Consider the following 25,147-nt stretch of genomic DNA (forward strand, 5'->3'; position numbering starts at 1 on the left):
TTCCAAAGTAATAAAAAATGAACACTTCGTAACTATTTACTAGGGAATCGTAACAAATTATTTGTGTTACATGGTGAAATCCAATAGCTGTTATATTCTTAAATATTTGACCATCCAGATAGGCTGAAGAAGACATCCATTTCATGGGAAGATTTACTACTGAAAGATGAATAATTATATTTACAATTAGTATATATTTTTGCATAATCATACTGAAATAGACAGGAATATGTGGACAGTGATCACTAGCCAGATGAATACTTAATCTATTCAAAATATTTTGCCGGTATTTGTTTCGTATTGATTGTGTATTTTTGGAATAGGATATGTTACTTCTGAAATTCACAGGTGATAATTACCGACGAAATTGCTTTGATTTTCAATGAAGAAACAAAGAATAAACAATTGGTCTTATTTAAAGGAATTTTACTAAGTGAGACGTTCGCTTGTTGATCAAATAAATTCAAATTAGTTTGTGATTGTTTGAGAATTCAACAGATTTCAATTTTCAAACAAAGAAAAATGACCTACTCATTCTACAATAACCAGTTTCATCAGCTAAATACAGCCTCTCAGTCTAACTAGTATAAAGCAATTGGATAGTACAACATAGGAACCCGTAAACTTTATTGAAATAACTTAAGGTAATCTGGGTCTTTCACTTAGTGTCGGCTTGTAGTGAGAGAGCTTTCATATTGATCAAGTCATTCAAATTGTATCTAACTAACGAGTTACTAGTACAATAAAATATACACCTTAGACTTCATTATTGACCCCCACTAAATTAATGTGCATTAATAATACGATAAACGATTTTCATTACTGCATTAAATTTCGAAGTTCACAAAATACAGAACTCAGCGTGTTGTTCATTTGTACTTTTGTTGATTGATTTTGATGAACTAGTTAACGAAAGAGTCGTTATCTTGATTCATCAAGATCTCTAACTAGCCAAAGAAGAATTTTGACAGTTGATACTTGTTAATATCTATAACTGTTAATATCATAGTCATTATCATACCTAATTTAGTCGATAAATTTTAGTATTGTTATCAGTTTTGTAGGTTGGTTAACAAAACAGATTGTTTAGTGACAACATCAAAGACTGGATATGAATTTCTCAAGGTACATCAGTCTATTTATAACCTCAGGTTCATTTTGTCGATGAGAGTCAACTAGCACGAAACCTAGATCTAGGGTGCCCTGTTAACTATCTACAACCATCTAACACTGAAACTTTGGTATTTATTTCAGACTGTAAAACTGTCGAAAACCAATCATTATAAATTTAGAAATTCATAATAGTATTCATCCAATACTCTGAGTGGAATTAAGTTCAGGATCATTGATCATTGCAACTGGCACAGCTAGTTATTTAGACTCTTGAATCAGCTTTCAAAAATCCATGTAGTGTATCTTTTCTTACTGAACATGAAGAAAAGAAATTAATTTGAAAGGAGTTTAGGGGTTTTCTAAAACATTTATTCTGATCGAAAGAAAAAACTCCAGATCAAATCGTTAAACTTTAGGGGAAATCTGTTTTGTTTCTTAGGAAAATGAAGAAGCACCAAACATAAATAGATCAAACAAGTGTGTCTGAATACCTTTCGTAGTTAAGGAAACAAATCTAAAATGTTTTGACAAAATTAGATTGATGCTATCCGAGACCCGTTAGTTAAATGTACTAATATCTCAGAGCTGAAATCTACACTAAGGACTGAATTCAGTGCCTATTTCCTGACATCTGGACAAGCTATTCACTGTAATACTGAGCCCAAGTATCCACGACGTTATTCAATGGGTGTGAAGTTGTCAGTAAGGGTTTGTATATTTCCTATACTGATACTAAGGAATGCAACTGGACATTCATATATATCCATAATGAATAGTCTCAATATTTTTGTTTCATCAAATATTCTGGGAAGGTTGAGTTATGGATATATCCAACCACTGGAACTTCTGATAATTCCATGATACGCGAATTTAGGGAAACTGGAAACTTCCACAAAACCTAAAACCCTCAGTTTTTGTCTTATGAAAATTCATGTGCACTCACTAATGAAGATTTTGAAACCAAGATGAGTAGAATATTTTACCATTGCCTATTGTATTTTAATAATTTACCAGTTGGTATCTGTTCTTGAAAGTTCTTTTCGAAATATACCTGACCTAGGCTGCAAGCATATTTTACGAATTTGCATGATGCTACTTTCATAGAGTTCAGCATTATATCCAATTTTCACAGATTGAAATCATCAGTCAGTTGAAGCTAGACCACCATTGAAAACCTGGAAGCACTGGACGGCCGTTCCGTCCTAGTATGGGACTCCTCAGCAGTGCGCATCCACGATTCCGCACCACGCGAGGCTCGAACCCAGGACCTACTGGCTTCGCGCGCGAACACTTAACCATTAGACCACTGAGCCGGCATCCAACGGTGTTAATGCCTAACTTCAACCAATCCACGAAGTTGCGCCATTAATACCATTGGATGCCGGCTCAGTGGTCTAATGGTTAAGTGTTCGCGCGCGAAGCCAGTAGGTCCTGGGTTCGAGCCCCGCGTGGTGCGGGATCGTGGATGCGCACTGCTGAGGAGTCCCATACTAGGACGAAACGGCCGTCCAGTGCTTCCAGGTTTTCAATGGTGGTCTAGCTTCAACTGACTCATGATTTCAATCTGTGAAAATTTCTAAAAATCTCCACAAACCCCTTCTGATGGTATATCCAATTGACAGAAATTTGATGGGAAATGTTTGACCAGTAGTTTGTTACAGATCAATTGATAGCATTACATTTGTTTCACATTGGCATATAACTGATAAAAAAACACTTCATATGAGGAGTGCTAACCGAATAAGGTAATAATGAACTACGATTTTCTACTGCGAACAACAAATATCATTCTAATTACCAGTGGGAGCTAGTGGAGATTGTTGAATTTTCATATTTAAAATATGAACGGATCTTAGCTAAACCACTATTCAGGACCACGAAGGATTGGACGGCCGTTTCGTCCTAGCACGAAGCTCCTCAGCAGTAAGAATCCAAGAACACATCAGAAGGGATCGAACCCAGTACCATCAGATCTCGCGCGAACACTTAACCTTTATACTACTAAGTCAGGATTAAGTTGTATACACGTTTATCTTCAGTCAATTCAAGATATTGAACAACCCTCTCCAACTGTACTCAAAAGGTAACCGTCTAATACCCGACATATTTAAACTCACGGATTGTCGGATGTGAGACATTTATGCACTCTTAGCAATCAGAGAGTTGTCGAATATCGTGAATTGATCGAAAATGGCTATACACACCATTGAATCCCGATTCAGTGGTATAAAGGCTGTGTCCGCGCGAGACCTGAAGGTGCTGTATGCAATCTTCTGTCGTGGATTTACACTGTTAAGAAGCTTCATATTAGGACGAAACGGCCGTCCAGTAGTTCGTGGTTTTGAGTAGTGGTCTAGCTAAGATTAGCCCCTGATGTCGATCGTGAAATCTCATACAGCTTATTAAGGATTTTCAGAACAATTACTAGTTTCCTACTAATTTCTTATAATTATTCATTAACACGCAAATCAAAGTTGGTGTAATACTTGTATAAGCAACACCATTACTTTTGTAAAGAGTAAAATCAAGAAAGCTCATACAAGTATCAATGAGTGAAGAAAATGGATTTATAATTAAGAGCACGTAATGTAATGTTGCGCAGCTAAGCATCAACAAGTAGGATAATTAAGACAGCCCAAGACTGATGACATTATCATTCTGAATCTATAACTACGGTTTAAGCGTAACAATGGCCTTCACAAAGTATGTCAGGTGTTAACTAGCGAGGAGTATCGAAGAAATAAGTAAATTAATATTTACCCTTAGTCGTTTCGAAAAGAGCAAAAACAAAGATATGAGCAGAATAATATCAGTTGACTTCACTTCATTGGTTTCTAACCAGCTGTAATTTTTAAAAATCAAACTTATGAAATGAGTTGAGAACACTAGCATAAATGAATTTGGTCAAAATTCGTTATGAATAAGCTTTAGTATGTATAACAAAGATCTAAATAAATTTAAGAAACTAAACAACAATTATCAGTATAGGGTTGTGGAGATTATTGAGTTTTAACTAAGATCATGAAACGATCAATGTTAAACCACCACTGAAAACCTGGAAGCACTGGGAGGTCGGTTCGTCCTAGTATGGGACTCTTCAGCAGTGCTCATCCACGATCCTGCAAGTGGGACTCAAAGGTCCTGACACAGATCCGAACTATATCGAGACTAATTTGGTTTAAGCATCTATGTAGTATCAGTAGCTGAGTATGCCAACCTGTGATTGGTTAGTACGTTACCCTGATTATATTCATAAATAACCGTAGAAGGATGAGTAACAATTACAATGAATCACATATGAGTGATTCTCTCGATAAAGTTTATGGAATCAGATTATCAGAGTACTTTGGTTACCAAGGTGATTATTCTTGATGTGAATGTGTTCTAGTAAATTATTAAGGTCATCTCATTAACAAGATGAAATCCATCGGGAATTTGTCTAAGATTTACAATTAAGACACAGTTGTTTATTGAAATCTACTGTTTCATGATTGTTTTTTTATACGACTAGGATTTATAGTATAAAAGCACGTTATTTTGTAATTACCAGTAACTTTTCAAAACTACATATGAACGGAGTGAACAAACGAGAAGGTAGATTTGTCAAACTACTCTAAAATAATACTACACTGACAAGTCAATCAGATTAAAGACAACTGCTCATAAACTTTTGTGAGGAATTCACGACGTGATGATAGATAGCTTATACTTCATTAAAAGAGTACTTGATATGTGGCATTGCCTATTAAAAGATACTTATTAGGTATCTCGAGGTCTTCCTTGCAATACGAATGACTGATACATAAAATTCATCTATGCGTGATATGGTAGGTGAAACTGTAGACTAATATTGATACGGATAGGTATAAAGGCCGATGCAGTTAAAACGATCGGATCATTTATACAGTCGTTCAAGATCGTCAGTATGATAGTTTATGCAAAACAACATAAAAGAAATTTGAACAGTACTGGGTGAGTTCACAATCAAATTAAAATAAAATAGCTAGGAGTAATGATAAACCGATCATTAGTGTACATTTAGTTTTGTATGCCATAAAAATTAATAATCCGGATGTGTAGTCGTAAATGTTAGCTGGTTTGAGGTAGTCAGTAGGAAACGCTGAAAGACACACTTACAATAATGATGGAGCTAATTATTCCTGTAGGATTAGAACCCCGGTCACCAGCTTCTAAATTACCACTGGTCTATTCGGCCAGCTACTGAAATCCTATAAGACTGAGACATTTACACTAACTGAACACTTAGTAGTAATTAGTATTATCTTTATCTAATCCTTAGTGTGGACTGGATCCTATTGATCATGTTACAAAGTGGCTAATAGTTTATGTGACTCAACGTCGTGTACACCATGTCGAGATGCTAAGTGGTTTGAGATAGCCATTACGTAACTTTATTGCCTGAAAAACAAACATCAGTTAGATGTTGCATCAGGTTCTTCTAACTGAGACCAATCAGTATGAGTCCTACAGGAGGTCCGATATGGTGAGAATAGTTTAGTGGAAACCACTCTAATCCAACGGCTACTGTTCTAACTCAACGAACCAGGGTAATATTCCTGGACACTTTTGGGCAAAATGGCCATAGAATGGATATTATACATAAGAACACGAAATATCTTATGACCGCTGATTATCCGATCAAGATAGGTATATTATTCAAAGCCCTCTACATGATAAGCAAAAACCTACCAATAACAGTATGTTTACGTCACCCATGTATTGCTAAAACCTTTGTTATACAGATAGAAAAATGAAAACTAAGTGTATAAACAAATGCTGTTCGACTCCGATGAATTAGTTACTTGAATAGCTGTACTTTTATTTATTTTATAAATTATATTCTATATCTTTACCATACTGTTGAAATCTTAAACAGATTTATTCGTATTTTTCAATAGTCTACTTAAGTACAGTTGATTTTCAAAATATACTTTAACATACGTTATAACTTGTGACCTGAGTGCCTTGTTAATGTATAACGTAACGATACCGCCAATTAGAGAGCAGTGACTTATCGATCGGATCAATGGCGCATAAACTCATATGGACAGCCAAGAGTCCTGATTGGTCCTGCTTCCCGCCTAGCCCAGCTAATTAAGTCCAGAACGCTAATCCGAGCCTCTGCGATATGAATCATGTTTCAAACATACGGGGTTTATATACCAATCAAACAGAACACATCGTCCCATAAGATAGAAAATAACATTTGTACAAAATTTGGTCAAATGTGGCTGTGAATGTGGAAGGCAGTGACTAATAGACAGGGCATAATTGAAGAATGGTAAAACGTATAATAATGGTTCATAGTTCAAAATAAAGCTTATAATAAGAGGAATATGATTGTGAATAGTTTAATTATTTAACAATTATACGATAAAAATATACGTTTAGTATTGATCCATAAATGGATCCCAAAGTTACCATTCATTATGCTTATCGGGACCTAACACACCTCCCTTTTTTTGATGATCCGGATTTTAAATTTTCCGAGTTTAAGTATATGGTGGATCACTATGATAATCAACGTCCATTAAAACTACACTAGGTTCTTGATTTCAATTGCATAATTATTTTCCTAAACCTAATTTCTACATTTTTTTTTCGGTTACTACTGACGGTTAAACTCGGTAACGATCACTTTAGCTGATCTAATTTTATTGACTAAAATACATGTTCACCGATGTCGATTAAATAATCAAACAACAATAATATCGGAAAAGTTTCGTTGAAAATTTTAATTATTTTATTGGTTTCACATTTATACCGAAATAGCATTATGTCTGACGGCTATAAACTTCAATTAACTGTAGCCTGCTTTCCTAATAAATCTTTAGACTGAATAATTATTTTTAATACAATCTATTTTGTAGTCAGTTCGATTCCTAAAATTTTGTACATAAGATCTAAGTAACCATTCATTTATATATAGTACATTATCTCTAGTTTTAAGAACTTTCTTTTTTTCTTTATAAAGATCCATTTTCTCTTCTAATCTAAGGTTATGTATCAGTCATTATCATTGTTACCATTCGTCTTCTTCACTTGAAATGATTTCTTTTAAACAAAATTTTTTTCTAAATCGTGTTCTCAGAAGGTAATGTATTCTTTGTTATAAACTATTTATGTTAATAGAATAAATTCATGAACATCTAATCCTCTCCCAGACATTGGATCATTCAGTTCGATAATTAATTAGAAGAATTAAGTCAATTTTTTCAAATACATTATATAATCATACTTTTATGATTTCTGCAGAAAAATGTAGTCTTGTCTTTCAAAATAATAGACCATTCAAATTAAGGGAATTCTACGCTTTGCTTAAATATGTTCAGTGATACTATTCGAATTAACCAAATATATTCCATAGGACAAATAACTATAAAAATTAAATATTTCCTTCTCTGAACAATTCAACTATGGGCAAGTGATCAAATTATTAATATATTTGTTTTATAAGTATGACTACTTATTTGAGAGAAATCAAAATAAAATGTAGAGTATAGATTTAATCCTTTCGGAATATAACCTGTACCATATATGAAGTATGATCCTCAATTATTCAACATCAAGATTACAGCAATTAGGTTATATCAGTTAGCAAATGAACTATTAACATCCAACTCCTAAAACCTCTCCATTACTGACAAATTATACTGTAAATGTGAAGTATCAAGTCTAATACTGACTTGAGCTACATTATAACAGTGCTTCAAATTTAATTGCTTCGAAATCGTAATGATTCCCAAGAAAGACAAGAAATGCGATACGACTAACTTGTTTATATTAATAACAAAGATGAATTTGGGGACAAAGTAAAGTAACGAATTAAATAAGATAGTGGCCAATCAGAGAATAACTCAAGTTATTGCAGCAATTATGAAAATTAAGTCATCACTGGTTATCTTGAGTGTTGAATAAATAAATAGAAAAAACGAAGACAATTTTAGACCTTCCTAAAAGAATGTGAAGCTGAAATTTCAGAAATTTTAATAGTATTCTTTACTTCTATTTAAACAATTTGAAAGTCAGCTCACTGAGTTTATGGTGACGGGAATTTTCCACAGATTTTCTTCACCTAAAAAGAATTTACACCAATTATAACCAAAGTTTTCACTGAACAGTTCTGGTTTATAACTCAATAGAATAAAAGAAACTGAATCCTAAATTGAAATGACTAATTACTTCGCTAATTTTTGTCCATCAATTTCGAACCACCTTATATAATTCAGATCATGAAAGTCTTCTTCATCTACATATGGTGATGTGATGGTTTAATAGGTAGGGAGTTCAGCCACTAGGCCCCAGGTTCAAATCCCCTTCATCCACTTTGGTTTAAGCAACCGGATAGTATCATTACCTTTCACATTTAGAGTGAGACTCACACCCAAATAGCTGGTAAAGTTGTTTCGCAGTTATTTGACGATATACATTTCATACATAGCTATCATCGACAGTAAGCTTTAGGAATCAAAGTTTAGAATTACACAATGAGGTATCCTCATCATGGACCAAAATAACACAGAGACAACAACAGTAATCAAAGTGCTCAGATAATTCCCACGAAAAAAGTATTCAATGAATTATTAAGTTGACCGGTTTAGATTTCTTGTTGATAATTTTATCAAGTCATGATATCTTTATACTACTTTTTTTCATAGGAAAAGTTAAGTGTTTTAATCTGAGGTTTATCAGTTAATTTTCTTTTAGCAGATACCATTTTCTTATAGTATTTAAAGTGGAAAAACGCAGTTTACTTTCAGGAAAATCTTGCCCCCTTATTAATGTGTTTCAAGTCAACTGAAAAGACAAAAAGATGAGGTTGGCAATGTAGTTTCCAAGACAACGTCTCCGTCCCATTAAACTATTGATAAATTCATTATTATAATGGCCAAAAAATTACCTTGATTTAACTAGAAAGCGAGGAGCAGTTTGTTGATGATCAGTAAATATGTGTGTAAATGCCTGAAGTAGTATTCAATTAAGACTTACACTTAGTAGTATACTTTATAAGACAAAAAAAAGCATAATTATACATATATATGTATTATTTATTATAAATTTATGTCGAGTATGTCCAACTACAATTTAAAGAAAAGAAATTAAACATATCCATATGATAATAATAATAATAACAAGGGAAAGCAGTAAGAGATTAATAAAGAAGAGTAACGCGTAGGATAACACTTGAAAAATGTACAAAAAATATATAAGTCAGTAGTAAACAAACAAACAAATGAAAGAAACAAATAAACAAAACAGAACAATATGAGTTACAAGACATTATATATATATATGAACATCGTCACTGTATATATTATCCTACATGTCTGGCATATATATGTACAGAAATACAATCCAATGAATAGGCAAAGGTATTAAGTTATTACTGAATACAAATTTCACATTACAGAGTATGTTGTAAAGGTATCCCCATTAAACGATAATACAACCAAAAGAAACAAATGTTGGCAAGAATTACATAAGTACCATTGCAAAACTCTGTGTATATAACATAATAAGGACTTTTTAAAAAGACAACCCTAAAGGTGATATATAGCTGAAATGTTATGATAAGTGTATTTCATGTATGTGTGTGCATAATTACAGGTAGACTATAAGGGTGACCATGAACGTGTGTAATTTAAAAAAAAAGGAAAGGATTGATGGTATTGGAAACAATCCCAGTAAGAAATACAATTGACAAAAAAACGGAGGATTAGCAAACAAAAAAGAACAACTAATGTTGATAAGGAGTAAGAACGTTCTGCAAGAACAAAATAAATCAAACAAGTAACAGATTTGAGCTTTTTCTTCCAAAAAATACTACTGTTTGGATCGATATTTTGTAATAGATGTCGCACAAAAATCAATGATGATAGTAGAAGCAGTATGATGTACATAATTGTGATGAATTGCAATGAGCAAAGCATCTAAGAAGAAGCCATTGAGATGACACAGATAATACCATCAGAAGACAATAGAAAATGATATAACCTAGGAACAGAAAACACTGATATATATATATATTCTTCAGTTAAACCGTAACAAAATCAATGAAGCTAATTATTTATCTTAAGCAGAGACGAGTGGTTGTTAGCAATGAGATGCAAAACAAGTGTTTCGTCCTATCTGAGAATCGTCAGCTTCATGTACCTGCATCGTAAAGTTGATGTTCACTCTGGAATTCGAATCCAGTGTCTTTTGACTCAGACACCAACGCCTAATTCACTTAGATTATGAGTCCAGATAGCCACTGACTTGTGTAATATGGTGAATTTTAATTCCGGAGTGAACACCGACTCTGGGATTCAGATACATTCAGCTGACAAATTCCGATTAGAACGAAAGGCATGCTCTGGATTCCACGACTAACCATTATCCATTTCTGTTTAAATGCTTGTGACTTAATAGTAATATCGAGGCAATCCGTACAGAATCCATATATGATAAGTCAAGAAAGATTGACCAATGACAGTGTTGAACATCGATTGGAAGAATCAAACGACTAAGACTAATGAATCAATTATTTATCTTGTTTCGACCATTTTCAGTCTTTGTTTCTAATCAACATCATTGGTCATGACAAGCGTAAGAGTATAAGTGAAAAACATGTTGCTCCAATCAATCGATTGAGGATTCTATCAGTCAACCGATCTCTCCACTGCATAAAACCAATCAATTAGTATGAGCACTAACTGTTTCCTAACTGTGGCTCTTATTCTGACATCACGGCACGGTTCAGTCATGCTGATTGGAATGATTATTTATTCAAGTTATACCAAGTCAGTTGAAATACCTAAACAAAATTACTAAGAGCAGTCACCCGAAAGTTTGATTGTGAAACGGAACTAAAAACTATACTGCAGTAAAAGTGATAAAGTGCTTACTATCGAAATAAACTTTTCCGTTGTTCCTTACCTTACAATCATCGGAAGTTAAAAAGTCACCTCAGTAGTTTATTTGACTAATGATGAAGTTTTTAAACATGCCTTTAGTTGTGTAAAACTAGAGTTCAAACACTTTGTAAATCAGGTTTCTCTCTTAGGCTTTGGTGTTATAATTTATTCGACAAAACGAGACATTTTTCCGAGCTTCTTCAAGAGTAACAAATTTTTGTAGGTATGAGCTTATAAATTCGAATCGCTAGAACACTTACACTACAATTCGAAAGCTTTTCTTTTTGTGGTTTCACCGGGCGAAAATGATGTTGAATCGTTTTCTGAGGATGAAACATTGAATAAACGAATGATGCAGATAGCCTACCAGGTTAATTTCTATTAAGGGGCTCGAATTGGTTATGTTTCAACCCCACTCCATCTACTTCAGTTTGGGTAATAGGATAGTATCATTAACCCTCACAAAGAGTGTGGATCATATCCAAGTAGCTGATGAACGAGTTTACATAGTATTTCATTTAAATAAATTTAGATAAAATTAACCTTTCTCAAATTCTCTAATATGGTCACTCGCTCTTCTTGATAATTCGAAAATGGTTATACTCACAGCTATTATGCGACGGGAACAGCACCTAAAAGAGGGAGACAGTTAACATTGATGTTATTTGATTAAATCTGATTGGATCAAATCTAAGCGAATTGGGATTAACTCATTTACGAGGTACAGACTCGAGTACTTGGCTTCAAGTTACATTCTAAATTTGAGGGCTAGAGGTAATATCCAGCTATAAAAATCGAAGTACATTGACGGGGGATCAAACCTGATTATAACTAGTACTCTTTATTTATATACACATATTGTAACTGACAGTCACGCGTGTCGTAAAACCTAGCACATTTGTGTATTAGTTCGATTCGTCATATCATATCAGCAAGGTACCATATAAAATATTAGGCATTTCAGTCAGACATTCAGCTACAACGCAGGACCAACCACATATATGCATCGGTCCAAGTTGCCACACCTCATTAGCACAACAAGATGAACACCAAATTCATAGAGGTAGTTACCTCAATCGTGGTAATATATAAAAGAAAGATTGTGTTTAACGATATATTACAGAAAGAAAGAATTAGTTCGTAGAAAGAAAGATATGAAGCGATTTTAATCTCATAGTTCAAAGGAAGACAGAGAGTGTATACACCGACGCCCTTGTGATCGATTCTGAGCCATGTCACCAAGAGTCTCCAACCATTGATTATGATAGTCAAGCGGACCCCAACCAAGTAGTCTGCATCTCCAAACATGACTCAGACTAGAAGTCAGTGACTTTATGGACTGATGACACGTTTTGGTTTGGCCACCCCTAACGTTCTTCCAACCGTCTCCAATACTAGTCAGCATTGGGCGTCTTGGTAATCAGTGTTCAGGCATACGTAGCACGTGGCCCAACCATCTCAGTCGATGAAGATTCATAACCTCATCAACTGATTTACCATCATTCCCTAATACCCTGCGTCTAACCTCACTATTACTTACCCGGTGATCCCAGCAGATGCCAGAAATATTTCTGAGGCATCTGTGGTAAAATACTAATAGCTTACGAGTGTCTTCTCTTAATGGCCACGTTTCGCAGGCATAAAGTAGAACAGAACAAACTACTGCGCAGTATACTCGTCCTTTAATTGATAGACGGATATCTCGTCTTCGCCATAGGTGACGTAAGTTGGCAAAAGCCAAACGAGCTTTTCGAATCCGTGCTGAGATTTCGTCAGACACCAACCCATTATGGCTGATCAGACTTCCAAGATAATTAAAGTTGTCAACGCGTTCGACTATTTCACTCTCTATCCTTAATTTAGTTGTTGACGCAGGCCAGCCCTGAGGCAACGACAACTGTTAGTGATTTAAGTTGGGATAATTTCATTTTTTAGGAATTTACGAATATTCATAACTTTATAATGCAAAGAGAAACAAAACAAACTGTAAAGTGCTTACCATTGAGTCAATTAATCTGATCATCATAACATTGTTATTGTTGTTGTAGATGTTGACGATGATATTATTGATGGCATAGAACACGGCAATGAACAAAAAGAGATTGTAGAATTCGAAGATGTCTGTATATTAAGGGTAGTTGATTGTACTGTACACACAATGTCGTTGTTATTACAATTGATGTTATCTTCATTCATAATATTAGGATAATATAATTCTGTTAGAGGAGTCGTCATCACAACTGCATTATTATCACTAGTCATGTTACAAATAGTAGTAGTATTGGCAGCCGTACCACCAGTAGTCATAATTGAATTATCATTATTCTTTTCAATATGTGAATCAGATATTTCAGAACACCCATTATTATTACTGTTAGTTTGATAAGTGGAGAAGACGGATGAATGTTCTTTATCCAAACAATGAATTAAATTCGATGTGTACGATACAGGCATTGAAGATGACAATGTTGTAGTTACTGATGTCGGTGAGGACGATGATTGGACAACAAAATAATTCGATGTATTTCCAAGAACAATATTGTGAGTTGTTGTTATTGCTGTATTATGATGAATCAATGCGAAATCGGATGACAATGATGATGATAATGAAAAGGAATATGGAAGACTGACTGCATCACCAACCTTATTATCACAGTCGTCATGTGTTGTATTCACTGGAATTGATGAAGATGTTAGTTTATGCGAAGATTGTTGTAGTTGCATAGATGATTGAAAAATGAGTGATGAATCCGTTGTAGTACCATTATTATTGTCATTATTACTATTAGTATTATTGTTACCAATACTATCAATGCTGATAGTAATATTGTCTACGAGAGAATTATTCATTCTAAAATCAGTTTGGTTTTTAATAAGATTTTTCACTACATCCAATGATCCAATTGTTAATGATAATTTTGTTGGTGATGATGTGGTGAAAGCGACAGAGGAAGAGGATACCGGCTGTTGTTGAATGTTAAATAACAAATTTCTTGATGAATCAATTAATTCAGATGAAGGAAATGTATTATTTGCAGCCAATATATTGCCTCGTGATGAGGATGATGATGATCGGATCGGTATACCAAGACCACTATCACTACCAACACCAACAATTATTACAGGTGTTGAAACTGTTAGCCCTATACCAGTTTTGTTGATAATTTCAGCATTGCTATCATTATTATTATTGCCACAACCGCTGTTAGCACTGACAACAATAACACCTGTATTATGATTACTACTGTTTAATGCACTCGCTGCAGCCGCTGTCGCACTGGCCACAGCATTTGCATCTGCAGCTGCTATTCTTGCATTTAAATTGACTGTGGAACTGCTACTATTATTATTATTACTGCTATTACTATTGTTATTACTACTATTACTAGTAATAGTACCAGTTACATTAGACAATTGACTAAGAAAACCACTTGGTTTCGATATTATAAATGTTGATTGAATAGAACAAACGGGAATGTTATTTGTATCGTATATAGATAATGGATTTATTAAATCACCAACAACTGATTCAGCTGCTACAATCATCGCAGTCAATGGTGTAACGGAACGATGTAGAATATTTGGTTTCGTGTCTTGATTAGATAAAAATGCATCAGAAACTGTTGAACTAGTACAATTTAATAATAAACTATTATTTGTAGATCGATTATTTCCAATAATAAGTCGTTTATTATCAAAACTAGCAATATATGCAGTAGCAGATGGTTTCGGTGGTAGCATAATAGAATTATTTTTATCATTATTATTAGTATTGAGTGAATCCATCGTTGAACATGTATTCACATTGCAAACTGATATGATTAAATCAGATATTGGCTTATTAGACGCACCGATTGTTCTATCTAATTGCATATCACCAAAATCTTGATGGGATGATACTGACGGTGAAATAGTTGATGATAATAACATACAACCTGATGATGATAAGGATGGAAATGATGTAGACAATGTATTTGTTATATCACATTCAAGACTACATGTTAAATTATTTTTAATTGAGATTTGATCTAACGTATTTGATCGTGATAAAAGGTAACTGAGATTAGTATCAGCTTTAGTGATTTTTGATACTAAACGACAAGTTGTATTATTAATTACTGACTGACATGAAATATCAGAAGAACATGTAAGTTGAAGATGACTATTTGAAAGTGACTGGATGTTCGTTGAAGGTTTATAAGAAGATAATGTAACATAAGAATCAGTTAGGATGTGTGTATCATGGACATCATTACAACTAGCAATAGTCGACCGAATAAATTCAACATCATTAGACATAGACGATGTATTTTTTGTTATAGATGATGAACTAACGACTATTTGATGGAATGTTGTTGATGGATAATTGGATTGTTGACTTGAAGGATTTTGAATAATCGACGATGAAGATAAGTGAATTTGTTGATTGTTTATTAACGGATCAGTTTGGCAACGAGGAATTAGTCCAGGAAATGATGATGATAAAATATTTTGAGTATCGATAATAGTATTATTATTACTACTATGATTATCAAATCTTAATGATGTAGGTGGTGGTAGAATAATAACTGATGCATTACTATTGTTATTATTACCATTTTTTATATTATTATTATTAGATAAGGCAGTGGCAGCCGCTGCGGCAGCAACAGCAGCTTTCAAACTATTGCGTAATGTACTTACATATTGAATTTGATAAGCATCATAATCAAGTTCTTGACGTAAAGTTCCACTTAGAATAAACTCTTCATGATGAACAGCTAGAAGTTTACAAAGAAAGAATCAACGGAAAAGAAATAATAGTGAACCAGAAAAAAAGAATAGAGATGATGAGGTGAAAATATTCAATTTACAACACATGACCAAAACTGACAGATTCAAACTGAAAACAACATAACTGATAATTCTTGATAATCTATTCTCTACTTTACGCTTGACGATGAAAAATATACGTAATTTTGTTATAAAATAAACATGATTACAAAATGGATTTTTATTTATATAAATGATTGTTTTCTAGAGACAAACTGAACACCTTAAGCTATGAGTATGTCTACTATACAGAAAGAAAGACGGAAGGAACATAGAAAACTCATGTGCTCACATTCTTTGAAGGCAGAAGTATTACTAAAAAATCAAACTTTGAAGAAAAAATCTCGACTAAACAAGCTAAAATTTAAAGATCTCAAATTGCGTGTCCATCAGCTCATAATAATAATAATAATAATAATAATAATAATAATAATAATAATAATAATAATAATAATAATAATAATAATAATAATAATAATAATAATAATAATAATAATAATAATAATAATAATAATAATAATAATAATAATAATAATAATAATAATAATAATAATAATAATAATAATAATAATAATAATAATAATAATAATAATAATAATAATAATAATAATAATAATAATAATAATAATAATAATAATAATAATAATAATAATAATAATAATAATAATAATAATAATAATAATAATAATAATAATAATAATAATAATAATAATAATAATAATAATAATAATAATAATAATAATAATAATAATAATAATAATAATAATAATAATAATAATAATAATAATAATAATAATAATAATAATAATAATAATAATAATAATAATAATAATAATAATAATAATAATAATAATAATAATAATAATAATAATAATAATAATAATAATAATAATAATAATAATAATAATAATAATAATAATAATAATAATAATAATAATAATAATAATAATAATAATAATAATAATAATAATAATAATAATAATAATAATAATAATAATAATAATAATAATAATAATAATAATAATAATAATAATAATAATAATAATAATAATAATAATAATAATAGTAATAATAATAATAATAATAATAACAATAATAATAATAATAATAATAATCCATTGTACAGTTAAATTGATATTAATTCATCGGTAAATGACTAGATGCTAGAACATGGCTACAGCATAAATTATAGGAGAGTTAGAAGTTCACTAAGTAATAGTATAATTAGTGATAAGTTATCTAGTCTGTAGTAATGAGCAAATTTTATTGACTGATGGTGATTTAAGATGGTTAAGGCTAGCTAGCAGATAGTTCTAAAATCGAAGTTTTATAATGAATGATATCTGTCAAAAAAGTGGATCAGTCAGTCATGAGCAATATAGGACCGAGCATATATATGTATCAATTTAAGTTGCCACATCACACGATACCAGTTCAAGGAGATGGAATTAACACGATAACAAAACAACAACGAAATTAAGAATATCAGCGATAGTAAACAAGATAGATTCGAAATAGATAATAAAATTCAAGAGTAAGGAATGAATAAAAAGCTTTGAATCCACTTCACTCCAGCCAGCACTACAAGTCGAAGTAGGCAATGGTTGTGGATACGTAACACTTCTCAAAATCACCTCAATCAATGACGACTCACTATTTTGTCAACTAGTTATCTTGGACTAGTGCACTGTGTCTAACCTCAGCACTAGTAATTCAGTGGTTCCAGGATATATAAGCAACGCTTCGAGAAAAATAAACCTGAAATGTTGATCAAAATGGTAGTGAATGAAAGCAGCCAGGATTTTTGGGAAAAATGTTTAAGTGGGATTGTAGATACACCCCTTGTTGATGATGATTGTCGGCTAACATGAAACAAATATTCAAATTCTCCTGTCGATTCCAACTAGCCAACAGCACCAGATAAGTAATTATATAGTTGATAAGTAATTATTAATTCTCTCCCAATTATAGTTTTAGCATTTTAACGTATTTAGGTTTATGGTTAATTCATAGGGAGAAAACGATTACAAGATGACGAAGCAGTCAGGTAGTTCAATGAAAAATAACAATTTTATTCCTCAACACATCTGTGATTGATGTATCCATTAAAATACTTAACATCAACAACTTTCTGTTATAATATGACGGGTAAATAATAAAATATAACTATCTAAAGCGAAATAAATGAAACGGGGTTCGAACCCACAAACCATTAGTAACAAATTAGGTTCTATTGATATACAAATATGGTAAAATAAAAAAACCTTACCCTTGTTGCCTGTTTTAGTACGCATTAAATAATTAGCCACATGACTATCATCTTCATGACAAATAATCAATTGTTTCGGTTGTGCCAATAACGCCATCTTTTGTGTTGGCCGCCTTTGACGTATTATACCATGACCAGCTTTAATTAATGCAATACACATTTCACGATGGCATGCACCTGGTGAAAACCAAAATTCTAAACCAGCAAATAGACCAGCTTCTGGTCCAATCATTTGACGTTTACGGGCTATACTAATTGACTTTTTCAAATCAATACCTAATTGAGTTTCCGAATCTGGGTCAGATAAAATCCAAGGTGTCTCATCTGAGGTAGAAATACAGAACAACAACAGTGAAATCATTTAAATAGAAATAGTTGACAATTTTTAAGATAATAAACAAGAACAATATACATGAATAGTTGAGTAAAGAAGTATATAGTACTGGTGTTAGGCGGTTGGATAAGTCGGCGGGAAACACTGATGCAAGTTTGAATCCCACAAAGAACAGTAATTCCGTCAAAATCGTAGGTATGCCTCACTGTCACGGAGCTTCCTTTCGACTATCTCCAATCGACCAACATATCAATATAGTCCAAGCGATGTTGAGTCACTTAAACTAGGGGACATACTGTACCTTGATCAACACTAAAGGACTAAACAAGCATGACATTGGTTACTATTCAGTGATCAATAAATATCAATAACTAATGAAATATGTTTCTAGAATACAGTTTTCTACACTCAGATTTTGAGATACAATGTTGATACAGGTGTTAACGATATTGTTAATCTAAATCGATAAAAGTGAATCAACCAATAATATTTGAGTTCAATGCCCACAACTGAAGACCCGTTTAATCTCAGACTGGTAATTATCCTGACCCCTTTTGTTTAACTAATAGTCATGAAATTGCAGCAGTAATATAAATATGACTAATCTTTGTTATTTATTCATTTCATTTCAATATGTGTGTAATTATTGTTCTCTTTGTAATTGAGTATTGTTTTGCGTTTTTTTTACTATGTGAGATAGTACAGAGACGTATTCAATATTACCCAGCTGACAATGCCGAAAGTGGGATAGGGTTCGAGTACCTAGTTTATAAGTTGGGATCCAAGTGCGTTGATCACCACTATGCACGCATCCATGATAGGAATGAAAAACATTTGTTGTTTAAAAAAATATAACAGATGGTTGATTGACATAAAAAGTAGCGCAATTCAGTGAACAAATAAAAAATTGCAAACTTGAATACAAATTATATTTGCTGTTGTGAAGTGCTAATACAAATATGTATAGATGACTACATGTATCGACTTGAAGTAAGCCAAGTTCAAGTCTATTATTAACTGAATTTTTATTTCGAAAATCTTAGATAAATTTGTACGAAGTTCCCGACACGGTTGAACTCCAGTGGTCACGGCTTCTCACCAGAACTCCGAGAATTATCTCTTGAAGTTAATCACAAGTGAGCACATGATAATTATCAGTATAGGGTTGTGGAGATATTAAGACCGTTGAATGACGGCTCAGTGGTCTTGAGGTAAAGCGTTAATGCGCGATATCGTGGATGCGCACTTCTGAAGAGTCCCATACTAGGACGAGATGACCGTCTAGTGCTTCCAGGTACTCAATGGTAGTCTAACATTGATCTTAATTAAAAACTCAACAATCTCTACAACCCTATACTGATAATAATCATGTGCTCACTAGTGACTAGCTTCGAGCGGGAATTCTAGGAATTCTAGTGAGGAGCCGTGACCAGAGAAGTTTAATCGAGTCGGGTGTGAGACAGTTACCCACATAAAACAATGGAAGATGGTTGTGCGAAGTACTTGAATGATAAAGAATATTTGTAGCCAAGATTCATCAAAGTAATCGATTAAACTACTCAGCTTAGGAAACAACAAATGAATTGAATAGAATATTCCGTTTTTATGATGAAAAGTGAAATGATTGTAGAAAAATGTTTTTACTACTAACTAATACTTCATAAACAAAATTAAGTAGTTTGATAAGTAACAATACAGATGTATTTAAAACAATTAATTTAATAGGATAATTATGAACACTCTTCAATGAGATCTAAGGAAATATTTAACTGATTAACTTTTAATAAAATCATGTGAATGATTTAACTACAGAATAGTAATGTAATTCAAAATAATAATAGTCTTACCTAACCAATAACCACACATAACAGAAGCTTGTATCCATTTTGGTGTTACAACATAACAACCTAATGCAACAGCCATATATGTTTTTGGTGTACGAATTAGTCGCTTAGCTACTAAATGAGTAGCTTCTTCAGCTGAATCAACAATTTTACAATCAGGTAACTGTAAACATAATTCAGTTAAACTTAACCGTGATTCCAAATCAATAGCAGTGAATGTAATCCTGATCTCTGTACAAATAGGTGGAGGTAGTACCGTTGTGTCATCATGATGATGATTAGTTGGTTGATTTTTTGAGTCTGTATCTTCACTACAAACAGTATCAATAATATCATTGTTATTATCATTTATATTTTGTACAACGTCTTCTACAACTATATTATCATTAGTATCATCATCCATATGACTTGAAGATTCAGAAATATCCTCTTCTATTCCATTTAATTTTTCATCAATTTTAATTATAGGCATTGTTACTGAATTTTCGGCATCAAGTTTGATGTGACCATTCAACACGGAATTAGATACATTTTCAGTTATTTTACTTTCATACTGACATGTAGAAGAAGAAGACGAAGACAAAGAAGGAGGTGTATGCTGTGAAGAGAAAGAAGTGACTGGACAGTAAGCAATGATATTAGTTATTTTCGAACTGGAATCAACTGAATTTGTTTCTATTGCACGTCGTTTACTATCCATCATCATATCATCTATAGGACTAGTGGCTAAGCGTTTACGAACTGTATCATCATCACCACATAAATGACTGGATTCGATGATTGAACAAACGTTGTCACTAGTAAATACTGTTGTTGTTTCTGGTGTGTTGTTTATATTGTTAGATTGAATAATATTGTCATGTAAATCTTTTACAATCACTGAATCAGTAGTAGTGGTAGTAACATCTGAAGAGATAATAGTCAATTCGTCAGTCATCACAATATCCGTATCTTTCTGAATTATCACTGAACTAGTCTCTGAAATAGATGACTCCATAGCATTGGCATTCACTTCAATTATAGAAGTCTGAGAAACTTTAATCTCGTTGAATAAACAACCGTTAGAAACAGATGTTGATGATGATACTATGGCAATATCATCTACTTGTGGAACCTTATCGTAAATGTCGCTATCATTATTATCACTGTTATCAATATTATCCTTACAAACTTCATTATTACTTGTCTTCTCAGTACTCTCAATTTTGTCACGATCACCAATATCATTTGATTCAAATGTCTAAAAAATAACATAAAGTGTAAGAAGAAGCTTTAAAGAAAAAAGAAAAAGGGAGATTCTGTTTGCCAGTGTTTTTATCAATTGAAAGAACCAGACAATTATTAAGGAATACTGGATAAGTGTATTGTTCTAGCGTGAGACTCGAATAGTGCGCACATGGGAACACGTCAGGCATTGGGGTTCAAGACCCTTATTTCCCTCAGCTAATGAGTAACCACTAAATTGGAGTCCAATGTTCTATATTTTGGACCTAATCCAAAAATATTGTGAATTACTCTCCTGCTTGGAACAATGATAAAATTTGAGACGTAATAATGGGTTTAGAGTTTAAATAACCGTTTTGATGCTAAATATTCCCCTAGAAAATTTTAAACAAGAGTATTTCTAGATAGGGAACTGATTAAAGTCTAATTAGAAACAATGTATAAATTTTTTACAAAGGGTTACAAATAGACATTCATGAGCTAAACTGTTCGCATAAATCTGATAAAAATGAACATAGAACTTTAAAAACAAAATTCATTAGGGAGGATATACTTCAAATCGTTAAAAGAATCCATTTTGGTTAGAAAACCTTCGTCTACTATTCACAAGACAAAGGAACTCAGTTACCGAATAAATGGTCCTGTGCCAAAGGAGGTCATGATGCCATCTGACTACTTAAACAGCAGGGAATATAATGAGATTGAAACCCGCAATCCGATAAAAAAAACCAATCACTTTAATCACTAAGTCAGTGTTTTATACGGAAACTAACTTGATATATTCACTTTTAACATTTTCCCAGCACACATACACTTCAACTAAATATCTAACGTTGGACAGAGAGTCACTGTTGCGTTGTCAAAGAAATCGACTTACACTTACCATTCGAATCGAGTCTTCATTCGTATTCATTGTATAGGTAACAACATTGTAATCAAGTTTCATATTGTTGTCATTTTGAACGTCGTTATCACTACTGACAATTGCGTCATCAGTATTAGCAACCACACCACCAACAGTGTTATCGTGATTAGGAGAAAAAGGAATGTTTTCACTAGTTGGAATATTTTCAGAAGTGACTATTGAAGATTCACTGCAGCAGACAATTTTATCTGCCATGGAGGGATCCAATTCCAATGACTGGTTTTCGTTCAGTAATCGAGAATAGTCAGAATCCGATTCATTCGTTAGGGTAGTATTTTGTGGCATTACTTTGGATTCTTCTTTAATTTTCTTGCATTCTTCATGCTTCAAATAGTTAGACTCCTCGGCAGTTTGTTGTTGTTGTTTGACAGAATCTGTAATATTATTGTCATTATTATTATTATCATCGTTGGATTCATTCACAACCGAAGACACGTGATTGTCACATTCCATTTTTATTATAATAGAATTATTTTCTTCACAAACAACATCAGCTGGCAGATTAGATATTTCAACTGAATCAACAGAACATGACTGACTAACAACAACAATATTATGATTAGTATTGGACGGATGAAGGATCAACGAATTAGTTTTAGACATTTTGTCAACATTACCATTATTGACTGTGCTAACTAATATATTTGGGGTTGAATTAGTGAAATCAGCAATACCGCTATTATTATTACTATCGGTAGTAGTGGTAGTAGTAGTAGTAATAGTAGTAATCGTAGTTACAGGCGAAACAGTGATAGTTGTTGCCGCAACAATAGCGGCAGCAGCTGAAATATGAAGACTTGTCTCGCTTTCCGGAGTACTCTGAGGATCGCCAGCGGCCGCCGAGCCGATGCAGCAATAGCTTTCATAGTCGCTTGTAATTCACGTTTTTGTTCAGCTTCTAACAAGAGAATTTCATATCTTGGTCGACATGACATTGCAATTTTTATCTCTTCATCAGTTAATGAAGTTAATAAACATCTATGAGAAAGAAAGAAAACAGTTTTGTAATGAATAAAAAGAGAATACATTTTGATGGAAAAAAAATATTATTTTCATTATTGAATGTTATTTATCAGGTACTTTGACAGTTCAATCCACTTCTTTCCTTCAAGTAAATCTCTTAGTTGCCTAGCCAGTCACAAATAACTAATCAACTGCCATGAATGAACATAAGTAGATCCGCGAAATTACACTTCTCATTTGCACAACGAAAATGAGTTGGGGAATAAAAATTTCACCTGTAGTGAAAGCTAAACAAAATAAATATAAATTTGGATTGTAATTTATGGGGAATGAATGTAACTTTGAAATTAAGACAATTTTTCAAAACTTATCACCTAACGTCTCCAACCATAAACGACTTTTGCACAGGTTACGAAGGCCTACATCATATCTCGTAGTGTGGCTCTGGATTGATGTTGTGTCTTCATTCGGTCTTTTTTAACCTTTCTCATCCAACTTACACCAGACCAAGAGAATAATGAGAATCAGAGTAGGCGGCTTAGACTTTCAAAAAAAGACAATGTCAATTGGGTTACTGAGTTCGAACCAATAATAATATGATGGCAACAGGTATTAAATAATATAACGGTTTCATGTACAGCATTATTTACGTCCAGTTAACTACCTAGTGTCTGATAACAAAACCAATGGCATAAAAACCGTTGGATTTACCAATCAGTAAAGATCGGGCGCTAGTTACTCAAACTGAAGTGGAACTTGAGCGCTTTAATTAAAACAATATCGACCGAAAAAATTAACGTGTCAAAAATAATTAAAGCTGTTAGATCATTAATTCACCTGACCCCCAGGCACATCCGTCGGTGAATAAGATGCGAATGATACTATATAAACAACAGAGTTTCTTAGTTCTTTAGGTAGACACTAGAAGGTTGTTAGTTCACGTTCAAAAGTGAACTGGATTGTTTTCTTACTTCAATTATCAACTGATTAGAGAACTTTGGTCATAATGTGACTAAGCTATTTCATAAATGATTTTATAGAGAATAAATATTGAAAACTGGCATACATATTTTGTACGTAAATAACCCTTACAATGTGGCGTAGGCAAGATATTCAATTGTTAAGCAAAGAACGAGTATACTGTAGAGCAATTAGGTCAATTTTAATTTATGACTGTGAAAATTGGTCTCTTGAAGTTGAGGAATGCTGCTCATGCATCGTGACACAAACAAAGATGGGAAATCGCCCAATAAAGCTATGAATTGTTATCAACTACAGTGGCTAAGAGTAGGAATATGATGGCGAAACTAAGATACAACATGAGTACATGAAGTCATTGACTGTTGGACTAGGTTGTGTTAGTAAATGAAGAGTATGTATTTGGAATCAGCACGATAACCATGATCAGAGTTAAATAAGGTCAATTGACAGAGTAGTACAGATGCATTCACTGTTTGTCTTCTATTAGATTATGGGTTCTTATTTAGTAGTTTTTGTTCATTCATTGTTCTCAAATTATATTCTTTATATTTGATGACTAACACATCTATTCTTTCTAATATTTTAGTATTCAGTTTGATAATTTCATTTTCCTGTGCTGACATAAAGCGACAACTTGAACCGATGCACATACATGCCAAGTTCTATGTTGTTCATGACTAACTAACTGGTTAAAAACTTCATTATGAAAACATAGTAGAAATAAACAACTGACTTAAATTATGCAGTTTCTTAATAGAATAAAAA

At 32.7% G+C, this 25,147-nt stretch overlaps 1 protein-coding gene across 2 annotated transcripts in view; it reads right to left on the reverse strand.

The window, feature by feature from the left end:
- Positions 1-9,197: 9,197 nt before the first annotated feature.
- Positions 9,198-25,147, reverse strand: part of MS3_00005686 (uncharacterized protein) — a 48,436-nt gene continuing 32,486 nt past the window's right edge. Inside the window, exons 20-24 of one of the 2 annotated variants that reach the window (XM_051213783.1) lie at positions 22,397-23,416; positions 20,293-21,529; positions 18,112-18,435; positions 13,030-15,790; positions 9,198-10,128 (exon numbers count right to left, since the gene is read on the reverse strand). In XM_051213783.1, the coding sequence (XP_051069785.1) occupies positions 23,173-23,416 (244 nt within the window). In that variant the 3' untranslated portion in view covers positions 9,198-10,128; positions 13,030-15,790; positions 18,112-18,435; positions 20,293-21,529; positions 22,397-23,172. Of the gene's footprint in view, positions 11,663-13,029; positions 15,791-18,111; positions 18,436-20,292; positions 21,530-22,396; positions 24,410-25,147 lie in introns of those variants that run through there. The other variant, XM_051213784.1, reaches the window with a different exon arrangement.

Source organism: Schistosoma haematobium, chromosome 3, assembly GCF_000699445.3.
Source record: "Schistosoma haematobium chromosome 3, whole genome shotgun sequence".
Classification (NCBI taxonomy): domain Eukaryota; kingdom Metazoa; phylum Platyhelminthes; class Trematoda; order Strigeidida; family Schistosomatidae; genus Schistosoma; species Schistosoma haematobium.